The 16,565-nt window shown below is 47.6% G+C and overlaps 1 protein-coding gene across 5 annotated transcripts in view; it reads left to right on the top strand.

Moving 5' to 3' along the window:
* The window catches only part of RGS9 (regulator of G protein signaling 9), a 28,968-nt gene extending 14,121 nt beyond the window's left edge, over positions 1–14,847 (top strand). For 4 of the 5 annotated variants that reach the window (XM_042832936.1, XM_042832937.1, XM_042832939.1 and 1 more), the window contains 8 exons: positions 4,831–4,860; positions 5,544–5,605; positions 7,499–7,612; positions 8,491–8,606; positions 9,030–9,117; positions 9,606–9,744; positions 10,346–10,431; positions 12,215–14,847. In XM_042832936.1, coding sequence (XP_042688870.1) covers positions 4,831–4,860; positions 5,544–5,605; positions 7,499–7,612; positions 8,491–8,606; positions 9,030–9,117; positions 9,606–9,744; positions 10,346–10,431; positions 12,215–12,386 — 807 coding nt within the window. In that variant the 3' untranslated portion in view covers positions 12,387–14,847. Of the gene's footprint in view, positions 1–4,830; positions 4,861–5,543; positions 5,606–7,498; positions 7,613–8,490; positions 8,607–9,029; positions 9,118–9,605; positions 9,745–10,342; positions 10,432–12,214 lie in introns of those variants that run through there. The other variant, XM_042832938.1, reaches the window with a different exon arrangement.
* Positions 14,848–16,565: the final 1,718 nt, after the last annotated feature.

A 16,565-nucleotide genomic window follows, 5' to 3' on the forward strand; every position in this document is an offset into this window, starting at 1 on the left:
TCATGCCATAACTAGCAGCTGCTAAGAGCAGGAGAGGAGGAAAGAGAAAGGGGGAAAAAAAGCAGTAAGCCAACATCTCGCCCACAGTTTTACAGCTGACACGGAAGGAGATTTTCAGTTTGCAAACAGTCTGAAAGCCTGTAGCTCTCTGCCAGCTGTTTGGTAACAGAGAAGTGAGCTGAGGGATCTCAGTTCAGCTCACACCCTGGGCACAGGAGGAACAGACAGTTCCCCATCTCGTAAGGGACTGAGCCAAAGGACACCAACTTTGGGGTGATTCACTGCCTTTCTGCTTCAAACTGATCTCTGAGCTGCCTGTCCTCTGTAGCTTGAGCTGGAGAGGAAGAGTTGTTCTCGTTCTTCCTTTTGGTTTTGGAAGAGCAATTGGCAGTACATGAAGCAGCCAAAGGCTGACATACATCCACTGTTGGAATTGCAGCTTTTTTTTTTTTCTTCAACCAGAAAAGCACCTGTGGCTCAACAGCCACAGCTGGAAGGATGGCCCAAGGTCTCTGAATGCAGAGAGTGGGCCGTGCTTTATTGGACATGCCTTACCCCTGCTAAAGGCAGCATGGGTTGTATCTATTGATGTTTTCTGTGAGCCCAGCCCCTCTGGTTCTGACAAAGGTGAAAGAATGGAAGCAGAAAATAAGTGCATGAATCCAGCACCCATTTATTTGATTTGTGACTCTGTTCCCTCTCAGTCTAGTTTGGCAATACTGGCCAATTAGTTTACTTTTATCTTGACAGCTGAGTAATTCAGCTGATAATTCATTTCTGACATCAGAATGAGTTCTTTGAAGCTGATATTGGCACACACATCTCTTTTCAATTGCCTCAGACCCTTTGGTGGGCGGCTCCCTCCCTAATTGATAGATAAACAGGTGCTCAGCCAAATGCTGCACAATTTGAAGGGGACTTTTATCACTGACCCGTGGGCATACTGCTACAATGAGTTAGGAGCTATAGTTGGATGGGGAGTAAGGCAGCAGTAGCTGGCCATTGATCAGCTAATTAAGGGCTGCTTTAGCCTTTTGTTACCCAGGTCTCGGGCTCATGATCAAGCATCGCTGCTTAGTGAGTTACCAAGCAACTGCAGAGCCCACTGTCTCCTCTGCAGTTACTGCTTCTGCATCCTTCTATAAGCAGAAAGCCTTTCTAAATGGTGCTTAGGTGGGCCAGAATCGCCGTGCTAGATCTGGGGACTTCTGAGTGAAATACTGTCTGTTGCATGCAGCAGTGAGCTACGTGCAACAGTTCCTTGCAGTCTTTTTGTTGTAGGACTTTAATTTTTTTCTTAGGCCTCTGTCCGTTGGCTGCCTGATAAACACACAACTTCCGCTGCAACCCTCACTCTTTTTGAAACAACAGGATCAGAAGCAAATAAACAAGATAGAGGAAACCCAGCTATTTGAAGGAAACCAGACATCTGGACATCTAAAAATCTGATTTCCAGCTGTGGGGGTGGAAACATGAATGCAGCAGAGGTGCATGCTTGGATGTCTTGTGTTAGATGCAGACAGGATTGGCCTCTGGAGTGCATTCTCATGGTGTTTATCTGTATGGTGGATGGAGGGCACTCCCAGCATTCAGGAGATGCAAACTGCAAGGCGCTTTTGCAGTGACCAGCTCTAAAAATGAACTCTGGATAACCATGGTCTGTGCTCGTTCTTTGCTCCAAGCTCTGGCTGGATGTACGCACAAAAGCTGTTTTCCAGCTGTTCTTGGCCTCTGTAGATGCTGGATAGTGGCCAGACAGGCAAAAACACAGTCACCATAGATTCCACAGTGTGGTCAGAAAGACCCACACTGGGAGCAGACGAGGTCTGTCCAGTTGGAAGAAAAGAAAAAAAAAAGCAGGAGAAATCCCAGCTTTTGTAGGAGCTCTTGGCTTCAGCCACGTGGATCAGCTCTGGGCTCAGAGCCTGGGCTGGCTCCCAGCTCTGCCTCAATGGTTGCTTTGAGCAAGGGGTGACAAGGCCATACAGGGGTTGAGGTGCTGCTGTGCCTCTCAGGGAGGAGCACGTGTAGCACTCAACCTGAGAGAATGAGGTTTTATCACTAATTGCCATTTTGATTTGAAGCCTGAAGGGCTGCAGAGCTTATCCACAGTAATTGCAATAAGTCATTCGTTAAGAGCATTGCAAAATTAATCTCATTATAAGAAATGACTCTTTTGTTCCAAATGTTATTTCCAGTCAGATGATGGAGGGTGAATGGGTGCTGTGGTGTGCTTTGGCATCGCTGTCAGTAGCTGGAGATCAGGATGGGGAAACTGGTGCAGACCACTGGCAGTGTTCAAAAGGACACAGAATATTCAGGGTTTCTTATAGCAGCAGTAAAGCTATAAACACTGGTGATAGGAGAAAGGATGGGATATTTGGGAGGAAGGGAAATGAAATGATGTGCAGCTCTGGGGTGAAACAGCTGAGATCCTTCCCAGTTACAGGGCTGGAAAGGGCTGAGCGCAGCCAGCACCTGTAACCCTCAGCGGGCTGATGGATACTGTGCTCAGTGCTGGGCTGCTTTGATTCCTCTCCAGTTCAGTGTTGGCCTTCTTGTGCCATAGCCCCCTTTCTGTGCAATCCCTTCCCCTTGTGGTACCCCACTGAAGCCCCCAGGTTTCCCAGGACCTGTGCAGAGAGCTGACCTACCTGCTCAGGCTGTGACAGGATCCTTAGAATAGGATGCACTTTCAAAATAATTTGTTTGCAGACGTGGCAGATTTTTTAATTTACATACACAACTTCTCTGCAGTAAGGACAGTTTAATTTATTTTTTTTTTACTCCGTGTAACATTTAACTTACTGAGTTCCTCTTCTCTTTCCCAGCAGCTGTTTGTCTTGTGTGTGTGTGGTGTGCTGCCTGCCTCGCTAAGATCCCTCTAGAAGACTAATACAGCTTTACCATGTGAGCTGCCTTCAAGCTGTTATGCCAGCATCCACCTTCTCTTCACCCCAGTGCACTGCACCTGGTCAAGGAACCCACCTGACAAAACAGAAGACGACATCAGAGTCCTTTTAAAATCATCTAGGAATTTTAACCTGTTGATTTTCCTTAAGTAAAAGCCCTGGCCACTCTTCAGTTTCGTCAAATGGAACAGTTCAGCTGGCACGCTGTAAACCTAATGGGGCCTGATTTGTATCTCAGGTTCCCTAAGGAGATAGTGAACTCCTATTGTGCAGGAATTAGGTTGCCTGAAACAGAATCAAAGTTTTCTGATGCGGACATTTCTAGGTCAGTAAATGAAGCTAGATTCTCTGTGCAAGCAGGTGACTTTTTTCTGCCTTCCATTTCTACAATGTATATGGAATAGTATTAACACTGTAAAAAAAGAGGGGAAGCAGTGATGCCTACGTGAAAGTTTGCCATCAGGGGTATGGCCAAGAGCCAGGGAGGGTGAAAAGCTGATACTCAGTGTTTGTCTTCAAATTATTCATAAGGTGTCCCAGGAACCTTTGCATCAGCAAGGGAAGCTGCACAACCCTGTGGCCAATGATCCTATTGTCTGGCAGCTTTGTACTCCTGCTGCCATGTCAGCCCTCAACCCCTCTCATGCAGTTCCTTGTGTGCAGTCAGCAGGGCATCTCTGCTGGTGCAACTAGTGTTTGCTGTCCTGTTTGTCCCAGCTGAGATTATCCATCATTCAGAGTTGGTCATGGTATTTCCAGCAACAAAAGCTTCCTCCCGTTGCAATGCCAACACACTCAGGATTCCTGTTAGTACTACACCAGCCAGGCTGGGTTGTGTTAAGATCACTGCTGTACAGATTGGCTGATCTGCTTCTACTTCTGAGATGGTGAGTGTGCCCTCTTGAAAACATCCAGGTTACAACAGGATGTACACATTTTTCTTCCAATTACAGTTTATTCCTTCTGAGTAGGGCTGCTGATCATGGTTAAAATACAAAATCAGGTCTGTATCAGTGCCTCTCCAAAAGCAGCCTGGGAGAGTATCCTGCCTTCCCCAGAACAGGGGCACAGGGGCAGCGCTCTGCAGGTTCTTTGGTGAGAGGAGAGAAGCAGGCTGTGTTGCTTGTGTTGTTTGGCAGCAGATGTTCTATTCCTGATGGCTGACAGACACTGTGCTTCCACAAGGCACTCTGCAGGCCACTGTCTGCTGCAGGGTTAATTAGATAGGATAATTCTGGTCTGCAGATTATCTGTGTGGCTCTTGTTAGCTAGAACAGGAAACGCAGAACTGAAAGCTTGCAAAAGCCTTTAAAGGCTTGCTGGGAGCATCTCTGATTTAGCCTGTCTTTCCCTTTCCTTCTTTGAGTTTACTTCACAAAGTAACTGTGCTTCAAAGAAAGATGTGTGCATAAACACCCTGCAGTTAATTTCTTGCCTTCAATTGCTTGCTCATTTGTGGATGACATGTAACATAGTCTGAGTTACTCAAATCACAATGTAAGCACCCTTTGCACAGCAGATACATCTTCTGAGGCTTTTAATTGTGGTGTTTGTATTTTGCAATGTGTTGGTTCCTGTCTCCTTTACCTAATACTGAATGATCTAATCTGTGTCTCATAAATGAATCTATTTTAGCTCCATTAGAATGCCCCTTTAATTGAAGGCATACAGGCAGGCTGTGATGGAAGAAGCAGTGCTAACAGTAAATACAGCTAATGGAACAATTTACGGTGTGTGGATGCTCTTAGCTTTGATGGTACCCTGATTAGCTGCGCTGCTGTGTTTGATTTTACTCGTAATGAGAATTAATTGGAGAGCACTGCACGACAGCAGCAGTGCAATGATGTTTTCATGTCTCAAAGAGGATGAGTGAAAGCACCCGCCCCAATTTCTTTATTTTTGTTTCTTTCTTTTACAGAAAAAAACAATGGATGTTTATAGGAGAGAGGTAACTGGTCATTCCTTCATTTCTACTTGTCCAACGTGTGTGTATTACTTTTATCACTGTTACTTGAGGGATCAGAGCCTCCTTTGCAGGGAGTGTTAAGAATGCTTTGGTTTGGCTGGCAGAGTCTCTGCCCCACAGAGCTTTTGGTCGGTGTGATTTCAGCACATTTCCTCCCACTGCAGCAGGCAGGCAGCAGCTCTGGTAGTGATGTGAGGAAACACTGAAGGCTTAGCAAGGACACCAGGGCTAAAATCCAACAGATCAAAATTAGTGGTGGGGAAATCACAGGAGATGCATCCAATGGCGCCAGTGTAGAGACAGCCAAGGATCAATGATAATTACATGCTAAATCATCCGGAGCATTTCTAGGTGCCAAGAATGGTAGCTACTGTGCAGTTCTTTTATAGCATGGGGGCTGTTTTTGCATTACTTTCACACTGAAAAACACTTGGCTGGTATTTTCAGCGAGCTCAGTGAAAATGGCCATTTTTCCCTGACAGCTTAGGGATGTTGTGGTTCCTTGGACATCCAATAAAGCACTGGGAGGAGGAGCTCTTAGTTGTAGGTACTGCAGGTATTACCCCCCTCCTGCCTGGGAGAGGACATGCCTGCTGTTCAGATAGAGTTGGCCTGGTCTGCGTATCTCATTTCTCCTAACCATGGGCATGTCTGATCCCTTTCAGATTATGTACTATCAGCAGGCCATCATGAAATCCAGAGTGAAATCTTCCGTCTCCCTTGGAGGGTAAGTCCCAATTTCCTTCTGTCCACACAGTAATTAGTCTTTGGTGCTCATCTCTTAGCGAGATGATGAAGCTGTCTGTTCTTGCAGCTGGTGACTCAGTCTGGGGAATGGCTACGGTGGCCACATGGCCTGTTTGTACGTTGGTGGCTGGGCTGTGTGCTCCTGTGCTAGAAGGCACAAAGCAGAGGAGGTGGCAGAGTCCTCATCTTCAGGGAAACTAAGCAGCTAAGGGGGGCTTTGCTATAAACGTCTGCAGAGCAGTGTCAGCCTCTCAGTCAAGATTCCCTTTGAAATAAAGAGATATTCAGGCTGGGCTGTGGCTGTTGGATCAGCACAGCTCTGCAGTTTGGAAGAGTTTCTCACCTGAAGTCCTGTGTTGGCAGCTCCCACGCCACCAGTCCACGTTGCATACGTGTTATTGCCATCCAGCAGCTCCTCTCAAATCCAAGATAAACGTGGAGCTTGGGCCTGTTCCCTCATAGAAAGACAGTCATGGGTGAATGAAATGGGCTGGGAGATCTAGGAAGTTGTACCACAACTTGAGAACCACAGCTTGTAAGGCACAAGCAGTTTTGCTCCTTTGTCTGTCACATACGCCCAGGTCACGTAAAACTCTCCTTGCCTCAATTATGTGAACTGTGAGGTGGAGCTGGGGACACCTGTCTATCTTCCAGGAATTTGGGGTACTTAAAAAAAAGTTGCACATTGGTACTAGTCATATAAAGGAGTATGGCCAATACTTGGAGCAAAAAACACTTGGGAAAGTTGGATCTCCATCTTCAGCTGTGGGATTGGCTCCAAATCAAATTATTGTTGACAAGGATAAGATCAGTAACTTGATAGTATGCAGAGCACCACATTGCTTTAGGAGGAGCTGCAAAGCATTAATCATTAAAAGAACAGAACGATGTTACCTGAGTTGACAGGTTTAGATTTGCAGCTTAATTAGAATGTATGGAGTGGAGAGAATTATGTAGGTGCTGAATGCCTTGGCATTTCCAGTGAAAAGATAGGATCAAGCACTTCTGTGCCAAACCTGTGCTATACTTCGTGCAGAAGCATTGTATAATCACAGGATCTATGCCAGGCTGCCTGTTAGCAACAGGCCCTTGGACAGTGCACTCCCTGCTTTGAGCACATAAAAGCAGTTTTGCCCGGAGGGAATTTTAAACAGAGAAACCAGACAATTTTTTTCAAGAATGAAAAAGGGAGGAGAGAATTAAAATTCCAGGACATTAGTGAAATTGGTTGTAATTACAAGTCTCACCAACTCAGAAGGTAGAAGGGTTTGTCTGGTTCCTGCTAGGATAGGGAGATTTTTGCATTGTGCTGAGCCCTCACCCTCATGTGTGGGAATGGGCTTTATAGCATGTCAGTGGAGAGAGAAGTCAGGAGGTGCCTTGAGCACTGCCTTACCTCTTCAGAGCTTGCTAACATCTCTTGCACCTTGTGGGGAAGCTGCAGAGGATCCAATCTGAGACAACGCAGTGCTTGCTTTCCTTTTCTCTGCAATGTGTGGCACAAAACAGCATGGGGGCAGGTATTTCTCTATCTGACCTATTGGCTGCAGGAGACAGCTGTCTTTTGGGGGCTTAGTCCCACTTCCTTGAAGAGGCAAAAGGAGGTGATGAAGGAGCCTTGGATTTCCCAGAAGTTGACCTGACAAAACCAGTGCTTTGAACGATGCTTGAGAGATTTCTGTTTGTGAAGCACAAAAGATTAACTGTGCTACTGAATCAGTTTTTGTAGTTAGGCAGGGGCCACGTTCCAGATCTCCATGGTAAGGCAGCTGCTCTGAGCATACCCACAGTCTGTACGTTCGTTTGGTTGTAATGGGTCTGACTGCAATTCTGTGGCAAGTTATGATTTTGATTTTGTTGAATTTACTTGCAGGCTTGTGAAGTACTCTGAGCAGTTTCTCTCCAATGATCCTATCCTGTCTGGATGTCTCCCTAGCAACCCCTGGATAACAGATGACCCTGATTTCTGGGATCTCAATGCAAAGCTGTACGTAGCTTTTTTGCCAGCTTGTGGTTGACAGTGACCTTTATGCTGATAGAAATCAGAAAGGGGAACTGCTGATCTCATCACGACATCCAGTCTGTGATCATGAGCAGGGCAACAATTCCCCTTCTGGCATGGCTGAAGTGGGGAATATCCATGCTGAACCTTTGTAAACATCGTGGAAATTCCTAAAATGTTGGGAGTACGCACCTAGAAGCTGCTCAATTGTCCAAATCCTCTCTTGAATTATCCCAGTTTTCCTAGCAAAAGAGTAGAATATGACAAGTTATGCTCAGGTGTAGCACTTGATTTAGGATTAACCTTGCTAATATAGCTCCTGCCAGTGGTGTAGCAATTCAGCGTTCACCTGCTTGGCTTCTTAGTAGGCAGTTTGGACTGGGGACATGTACTGATGGTCCATCCCTTCTCTGAGGTCTCCCTTGGTTCCTATTCAGATAGCTTTTGCTAATTATGTATTAGCAACTCTGGGATTGAAGCATACAGCATATTAGTGGTTCTCATTTGAGACTGGCAATCCTGTTACAGTGATAATAGCCCATTAAGGCAGCCCCAGAAGATACCTTCACAGAATGGAAGCTTTGAGCAGCGATATCCTCCTCCAGGATGGGACTGAGTCAGCCCTCCAGCAAAGCTGGGCCAGCGCTGTGAGAGCAGAACAAGTCCAAGACAAATCCTCATCCCATTGTGTACCGAGTTGTTTAATTACCGCTTCCTTAGCGGGCTGACTTGAGCTCATTACAGCATTCTGGAAAACAGAAAGCACTGAGTCTCCTGACATTCCAACATTTTGGTTTTCATTAATCTGCCATTTAGATGGGCCTCATGAAACTGGCAGTACTGTTTGTATTCAACCTTTGCAGGGTGGAAATCCCCACCAGGATGCGTGTGGAGCGATGGGCTTTTAATTTCAACGAGCTGATACGGGACCCAAAAGGTCGGCAGAACTTCCAGCTCTTCCTGAAGAAGGAGTTCAGCGGTGCGTTCCTTGTCTCTCCTTCCTTGGGGCGCACAGCTGCCCTGGGCACCGGGAGAGATCCGTGCCTTTGCAACGCCGCGCGCTGTCACTGTGATGAAGTCATGAAGCGGAGCCGCTGTGCAGCCAGTGCGTGCAGCGCCACCTAGTGGCACGGGGCGCACAGTGCAGCTGCGCAGGCCGCTCGTGTGAAAGCACTGCTGCCACGGGCTGAATTCACGTGCTCCTGCGGGTCTGTCAGTGAGCAGGGGGCAGTGGGAAGCTGCGTCCTCCTTCAGCCTGCAGGAGATTTTTAGGGTGGCTGTAAGAATTAGAGACATTCTGAATTGGGACGGTGTTGTATGGAATCAAACAAATTCAGTTTAGGAGTTCATACATGGGATTTCCTTGGTCTCGCTCTGTACTCAACGAATCCTTCTTGTGCAGGAGAGAACCTGAGTTTCTGGGAAGCCTGTGAGGATCTCAAATATGGAGACCAGTCCAAGGTCAAAGAAAAAGCAGAAGAGATTTACAAGTGAGTGTGATGATCTTACGTTCTTACACTCTCCACGTGAGTCTCGTATCCTCCCTGACACGTTGCCATTCCCCTTGTGATTTATTCCTACAGGCTTTGCCCATGTAGGAATGGAGATTGTGAAGGTGAAAGCTTAAAAATTGTTGCATGGCTGCTTTTCCCCTCTGCTCTCCAGTATAATGTTTAAGAGAAATCTTAGCTTGTAGTTTAAATACCAGAATAGCAAACGTCTTGGGGTTGCCACAAGATGAGTGGAGAGACCCTTTTTGCTTCCAGAGGGCTAAAATTTGCTTTATATTGTGTGTTACATTGCAAGAGGAAGTGACTGAATGTCACAGCTCACTTTGCTGGAGAGAAGATTAATTGCTCGAGATCATTTACAGCAAATTGTAGTGGGAAGTTGAAGGGACTTTTCCTTTCGTCCATAGACAGAGGAATCTGGGGGAATTCACTTGTTAATGGCGCTGTTGATCCACCTCTCCTCGTAGGCTGTTCCTCGCTCCAGGAGCTAGGCGCTGGATTAACATCGATGGCACAACAATGGGCATCACGGTGAAAGGCCTCAAGCACCCTCATCGCTATGTTTTAGATGCTGCTCAGACCCACATTTACATGCTGATGAAAAAGGTTCGTTATTTGTTTCCAAGCCTCAGGGGGATTCCAGGACTCGGGGCCTTTCCATGTCTTTGACTGTTACCAGCTGTCGCTGTCGAGTGGCCTCTGTTTGAAAATCCCTCAGATTTGCTGATTTAAGCAAGCACTGGGTCAGCTCTTTGTATTTTGCTGCTGCTTTTTCCCCCAAGGTGGCCGAGGTTTGGTGTCTGCTGCGAGTCTTGCTTTCTAAATATTCCCTTGGTCAAATTGCACTCAGCAAGGAGGAGTGCTGTTGGCCAAATCAGCAGCTAATGCAAATGGACAATGAAAGAAAAAGCTGATTTTAAGCCAGCTGCTGAAATGTTTGGCTTCTGAAACATACATTCTTCACCCTGCAGTGATTGTGGGACCCCTGGATTGTAGCTGGGAAGCTTTACTAGGAGATGAAAATTCTTGGGAATTTTACAAGATGAAAGGGTACTGGTTTAAGTAGCACATTTGCCTGAAAATGCAAAGTCACTTGGGCTGCTGGGTGAGGTATCCAGTTCCCAGCCTCCTTGGCTCCCGAGCAGATATATTTGGTGGTGATTTTAATAAGCCCATAACTACCAGCTTCCCTTTTTTCTCCTAGTAGGACTCCTATGGCCGCTATTTGAAGTCTCCAGTATACAAGGAAATGCTGGCCAGGGCTGTTGTGCCACAAGAAACTGTCAAAAAAAGGCAAGTGAAACTAAATACAGTTGTGGGCTTTGCTTTTCTTGTAGCAAGGGTTGAAAAAGCCTGAGTTACAGCAAAATTACTATAATTTAGATATTTGCTTAATTAAATACATTTTTTCACTGAGAAGATGCCTTTCTTTGAGATTCATTATGCTGTTTATTTGTGAGCCCTTTGGAAATGCCTCATGTGCAATCAGAATCTGCTTGGTGATAACTCAGCTGCCTTGCCTGTTGGGTCTTTTCAGAAATGCTGTGATTGTTGCATTAATCATGGCATTTTTCTTGGAAGGAGAGAGCACTGTGTACTGGGCATGAGAACTCTCAGCCATGAAACACTGGCTGCCAGAGGAGATGCAGAGCTGCTGCAGGATCCTCCATGGGTTCTGCTCTGCTCTGCCTGAACAAAGCTAGTTGCACCCTGCACAGTGAAGGTGAAAGGCATCTTACCTGTGGGTGATACAGGGTAGGCAGCCTGAGAAGGGGAAGGCTTGAAATGGCTTTTTTCTGACCAAGGTGGGAGTTGCACAGCAAATGCAGGCAATCTGATCTGCAGTAGCTTCTTAAAACAAAACGTGCACTGTCAAAGCCAGATCGGGTGATTTGCTTTTCTCTCTGTTCCTCTTCCACTTGTCAGCCTCGCAAGCAAAAAGAGGAATAATGGACTTTCACACTATTGTTTCTTCTAAAGCCCAAGTCAGTGGAAAGGAAAAAAACCAACAAAACACCAAACCAACAAACCCTCCTGTTTGGGGCTGGGTTAGTTTTTCCCTGAGCCACACAAAGTCCCTGGCAGATGCTGGATTACCCCTGGTGATTACCATCATATCTTTCAGCGCCTGTTCTGGATGCACAACACACAGACAGCATCCTGTATAAACCAGAGAGAGCTGCTACCCCAGAAGTGCTTTAACATTTGTTTTCACTGCTGCTGGTTCTGCTGAAACAGACAGCAGGTGCCTTTTTGGGAACCACCCATACTGGTCTCAGTTTGATGGCCGTTGTTTGGATTCATGCTGAAAGTTAGTTATTATAGAATCACAGAACTGTAGGGCTTGGAAGGGACCTCTAGAAATCAAATCCAACCTCCTTGCTTAAGCAGTAAGGAACTTCTTGTGCTCCAGTTTCTGCCTGTTGCCCCTTTCTGTCGCCGTGTGCCACTATTGACTGGACTCCCTCACTTTAGATATTTATAAACAGCTTTCAGATCACCTCTCGGCCTTTCCTTCTCCAGACTGCAGAGTCAGAAGACTCTCAGCTTTTCCTTGTACAGAATATGCTGCAGGCCCTTTCAGATGCTTAAAACAAGAAGAGTAATGTTTTAGACATCTTCTGGCTTTGGTGTCTCTCATTAAGACCAGGAACAAAGCTGCCTTTACTCTTTTAGTAGTTCTGCTGCTATATGACAGAATCACCAAGCCCTGCTTTAAACCACTTAGTCTGTGTTTGCACTTCATGTATGCTTCTTTATCTACGCTGCCCTCCTCATTAAATGATCTCATGGCATATTCACTGGCTTCTCTTTGGGAGAGATTTTAAGAGACAAAAGTGCTTAAGAGGAAAGTCAGCCAAAATACTAAGGTGCACCTCTGTATTTAATGTATGAGGTGCCTTTCTTTTGCCTGGTCAGGTAGCAGCAGGCAATGTGACAAGTGCCTTTCTCCCCATGCATAGCCTCAGAGCCCAAGGAGGTTTTCTGATTGGTGACTCTGCTCTATCTGGGGTCATCCAGCTATGCAGAGTTTCTACCTCTCAGTAACATTCTGTTTCTTTCTCCTTCTGCCCAGTTCCAATTTCCCATTTGGACGCCGTCATCTCCGCTCCAGCCCCAGCCCCATCATCCTGAGGCAGCAGGAGGAAGAAGCCAAAGCCAAAGAAGCTGCTGCCACCGTGGACATCACGCAGGTCATGAGCAAGCTGGATCGGAGGAGCCAGCTCAAGCAGGAACCTCCTAAGTAGGCTCTGAGCCCTGCAGGGCACAGCACAGGGAAAATACAAGCTGAGGCCGGTGTTGAGCTTCGTCTCCCTTTCCTGAAGGTGTCAGTGCTGCTTTAGGTTTCCCAGGCCAGCTCTGCCAGCAGCCTGCTTCCTGCATGTTGCCATGGCTTCTGCAGCAGCAGATGTCACTTCCCAGGCACATGAGGCATGGGAATGCTCCTGGAGCCAGGCTGCTGGCTGTGCTGGATTCACAGCATGAGGCCAGAAATCCTTCTGTGCATACCATGACGGGGGATGCTTCTGGCTGCCCCAAGCCCCAGGAGTCTGGGCAGCCTGTGTGCCTCTCCCTGTCTTCTGCTCCTCCAGCAGCTGGGATGGCACAAGGTAGAGTGAAGCTGTGCTGTCTCAGTCCTTTGGGTTCATACTGGCCTTCTTTGGAGCAGCAGTTGAGGACTCTCCAGGGAGCAGAGCAAGGCACCCTACCTCAGAATGTGTCCGTGCTGATGTCCATCCTCTGAGCAGGATGTGCACCCTCCTGTGGTGTGCATCCACTGAGAGCAGTGGTCACATAAATTCTCCATCTGCTCTAAGGCACTTCAAGTATCCTGCGCCTCCAAATCAGTGCAGAGGGGCTGCATGCAGAAGAACAGGATAGGCTTCTTATGAGAACAGTGCAAAGAGCGTTTCTGAAGGTTTGGGTGTCCCTTTGAATTTTAATGACAATCCCAAGTCCCCCTGGTACACTGGAGATGAGTGGAAAGCTCTGCTCTCTCTCTGTTACCCTGCACTCAGTGAGCCAGGTGTGCAGGCTTAGAGCTGTCTCTCACAGGAGCTTGCAGGAGTGCTTGAGAGATGCTGCCATATCTTTATGTCTCTTTTATCAAGTCCTTTCTGCCTCTTGTCTTGTCTTTTTCCTGCTATTCTATTTTCTGTAAAATAAAAAATAAAAAAATAACAGGAGGTAGTTCCAGTTGTCACTGGTTTGTAGCCCAGAGGCAAAGAAGAGCCAGGGCAGAGGTGTTAAGAGCTGATTTCAAGTTTAAGAGGTGATTTTTGTTTTTTGTTTTTTTTTTTTTCCAATTTCTACTGTCTCTTTTGCTCCTTCGAATAGGAAATCTAACCAACTCTGTTAGCACTAAAGAGCTTGGGGAGATTCCAGACTTTTCTGGGAAACCCCAGCCTGTCTGGGTTAGGCTGATGACTATCAGAACTGGGAAGATTCCTGCAAAGCTCAGTAAAGGCAGTGGGGTGGGGCTGGGGAGGCAGAAAATCTTGTTTGTTAGAAGCTAGGGGAAGCAGAGGAACTGGATGGGAAGAGCTGAAGTACAGGAAACTTCTTAACTCCTCTTGGTATCGTGAATCCATTTTTACAACTGGAATGAAATTGCAGAAAACCAAAAGTAGAGAAATGTGGGTGTGAGGGGGGACTCAGGTGCATATGGACCAGCTTCTCACTGAGAGGGGGACAGCCAGGCCTCAGGCCCAGGCAGCTTTGAACAGAATTCTTGCTTCCCCTGTGCATCAGGTGCAGAATCAGGGCTACATGTTCTGATGTGGTGCCCTTGCAGAACCAGCTTCCTTCGTTTTGCAGCTGAGCTATGGGAGATCTTCATGACCTTGTTAACCTAATGGGGATGTAATGTTTTTAGAGGAATTGAAATCAAGTTGCATGAGTCTTTTGCTCTGATGTCAAGGCCTGCTTGCTAAATCTCTGTTCAGGTTCCCAAAGGAATCAATGGTAAATTTTGCAGTACCATAAAGGGGGAGCAGACTCAGATGTAAATGCTTAAAACCACAAGGCTTGTTCACACGAGGTACTGAGCACCATCAGCTTACCTTAACAAGAGAGCACTGAAGAGCTTGGCAGGGTTGGTTTGAAGCTGTTAGGATGTGATGAGCTCTACACTCTTCAGAGCTTGTGTAACATGGAGCACTGAACGTGTTGGGATTGCCAGTACTAGTAACATATGGAAGATCAAGTCAGGATATAAATAATAAATAACAAATCTGTGTGTTCCAGTCAGTCCCTCTGATTCTACTTCTGTTTTGTTTGTAGCTGTGCTTTTTATGTTACCTCTTTCCATTCCTTTCTCTGATTTTATTTTTTTAACATCTCAGTTTTACCTTGCTGTCCCACTGGCAAGAGTTAATGCTGCTGCTGGCTTAATGCTGCTCTGGAGTCCCCATGCTTGTGAAACTCCAGTCCCACACTTGCAGGTAGCAGCTGGCTCTGTTCTGCTTCTAGGTTGAGTAAGCTGGCGTGACGCAGTGTGCCATTCCTTGGTCCCTTGCTGCTCAGTCCCTAAAGAGGAAGGTTGCGTGTTATAAAGTGTGACCGTGGTACAAACTGAACTTTGCTTTATGTCAGCCAAGAAATTGTTTCCGTTGGAAATCAGAGCAGTAGGCTGTTTGTTTCTTGGCCGTCGCTTTCATGCATTCATTGATCTAATGAAAATAAATGTAGAAAATGAAAACAAACAAACAAACAAGAACTGTTCATCCTTCTCTGTCTCAGTGTGTTCATCCTTCATCCTTCACTGCCATCTCTTTGCCATGTGTTTTCTGTATGTACTTCTGCTCTCAGTACTTCCATCTGAAGCCTTGAGCTGCATTTCATCCTGCTGGCAGCGAGGCCCTGGTAGCTGGGTGGGGGACCCTGGTTTGCAGCATGTGCTCTGTGGATTAATCTCTCCTATTCATCCCGAGGGCTTTGGTAACTGAGCCTGAGCCATTGCAGCATCAGCTGGAGACATGGGGCTTCAGTCTGAGATGTAACACCATCTTCTGTTACATCAGTGACAGGGGCTTGAGCTCGCTGCCCTATTTGCTGGGCACCCAGCAGCTCGTGCCGTTGTGCTGTTCATAGCCACGTGCTGAGGATGGCAGGCACTGTGTGGACAAACTGATGTCTCCTACAGCAGCATCACCTGGAGCAGCAGCCCCGCTGAGGCCTGCAGTAACGAGCCTGGCGCGTTCCACGTGCAAACGGCTCCTCCACATGCAGGTACCAACTCCGCTCTCCTGCAGGAGCTGTGGGACCAGTAGGCGGTGATGAGGCCCCATCCTCACACCTGGGGACACAACCAGCCCTGACCAAACCTCTCCTTTTCCTCCCCACAGCCGCACCTTGCCTCCCCAGCCCCTCATCCGACCCATCATTGGCCCCAGCAGGCAGCCCCACAGCACTGCCCCACAGCACTGCCTGCCCCCCGCCATCAGCACGGCGCTAGAGAGCAGCGAGCTGCAGCAGGAGCCCAGCAGGGCTGGGCACAGCCGTGTTCTCTCAGCCGCAGGGAAGGCGGGAGCCATGGCGCCCAGCAGCCTCACATGGCTGCGTTCTCCTTCGGCCGCTTGCTGAAGAGGGGCTGCCTCCACACAGCCATCTCGGCCGCGCTGTTGCCAAGATGCCCAGTGTCCCACGGGAAGCTGCAGCCGCTGGGCAGGAAGGAGCAGCAGCTGCCTCGGAGCAGCATGGCGGTCAGCAGGTAGGAGCCGTGGCTGAGATGGCGGCCGCCCAGCGCTCTGCTGAAGGCAGCTCTCGGCGTTGCTCCTCGTGCTTGCTGCCTGTGTGCAGCGTTTCCTCAGATGGCTGGGAGGTGCTGGCGGTTCTGCTGCACTCGTGTCTCCTGGCGATGCCGTAAAGCTCGCAGGTCTTCCGATCCCTGAGTTTTGAAGACCGTTTGTGTGTTTGTGTCAGTGCTGGTTCTCGAGCTCTGCTTCAGGAGTGGTTTAATGATCCAAAAGTCGGAGGAGACCCAAAAGTAGCGAGGAAGCAGAAATCCTGAGAGAGAACCTGGAAAAGTTTGTTGTTTGGAGTGGGACACTGTGAAAATGGGGATTTTGGGGCAATCTGTCACTGCTGTGACCCATTGCTGCCCTCGTGCCGTGGTAAATTAACTTGCTCTTAACCTCCACATTAATGTATGTGTATTTTATAACCAGCCGTGCTGCAGGCAGAGGGGATGAGTCCATACTGTAAATTCACAACCTGAGGGCTCTTTATCTGCCAGGCTGTGCTGCACAGCAGTTCTGTTTCTGAGGAATCAGACTGCACCTTTTCTGCAGATTTCTTCATCTTCCATTGATGTGGGCTTGTGCCCAGGGGTTTTGCTTTGGGGTTTGGGGGTTGAACGGTAGGAAACTCAAAGCCAGACTCCGTGCTGCATGCTTGCTGCCTCAGAGAGCACATCAGAAAATGCC

Source organism: Centrocercus urophasianus, unplaced genomic scaffold (assembly GCF_019232065.1).
Source record: "Centrocercus urophasianus isolate 14NV4802_14NV808 unplaced genomic scaffold, USGS_Curo_1.0 seq_40, whole genome shotgun sequence".
Classification (NCBI taxonomy): domain Eukaryota; kingdom Metazoa; phylum Chordata; class Aves; order Galliformes; family Phasianidae; genus Centrocercus; species Centrocercus urophasianus.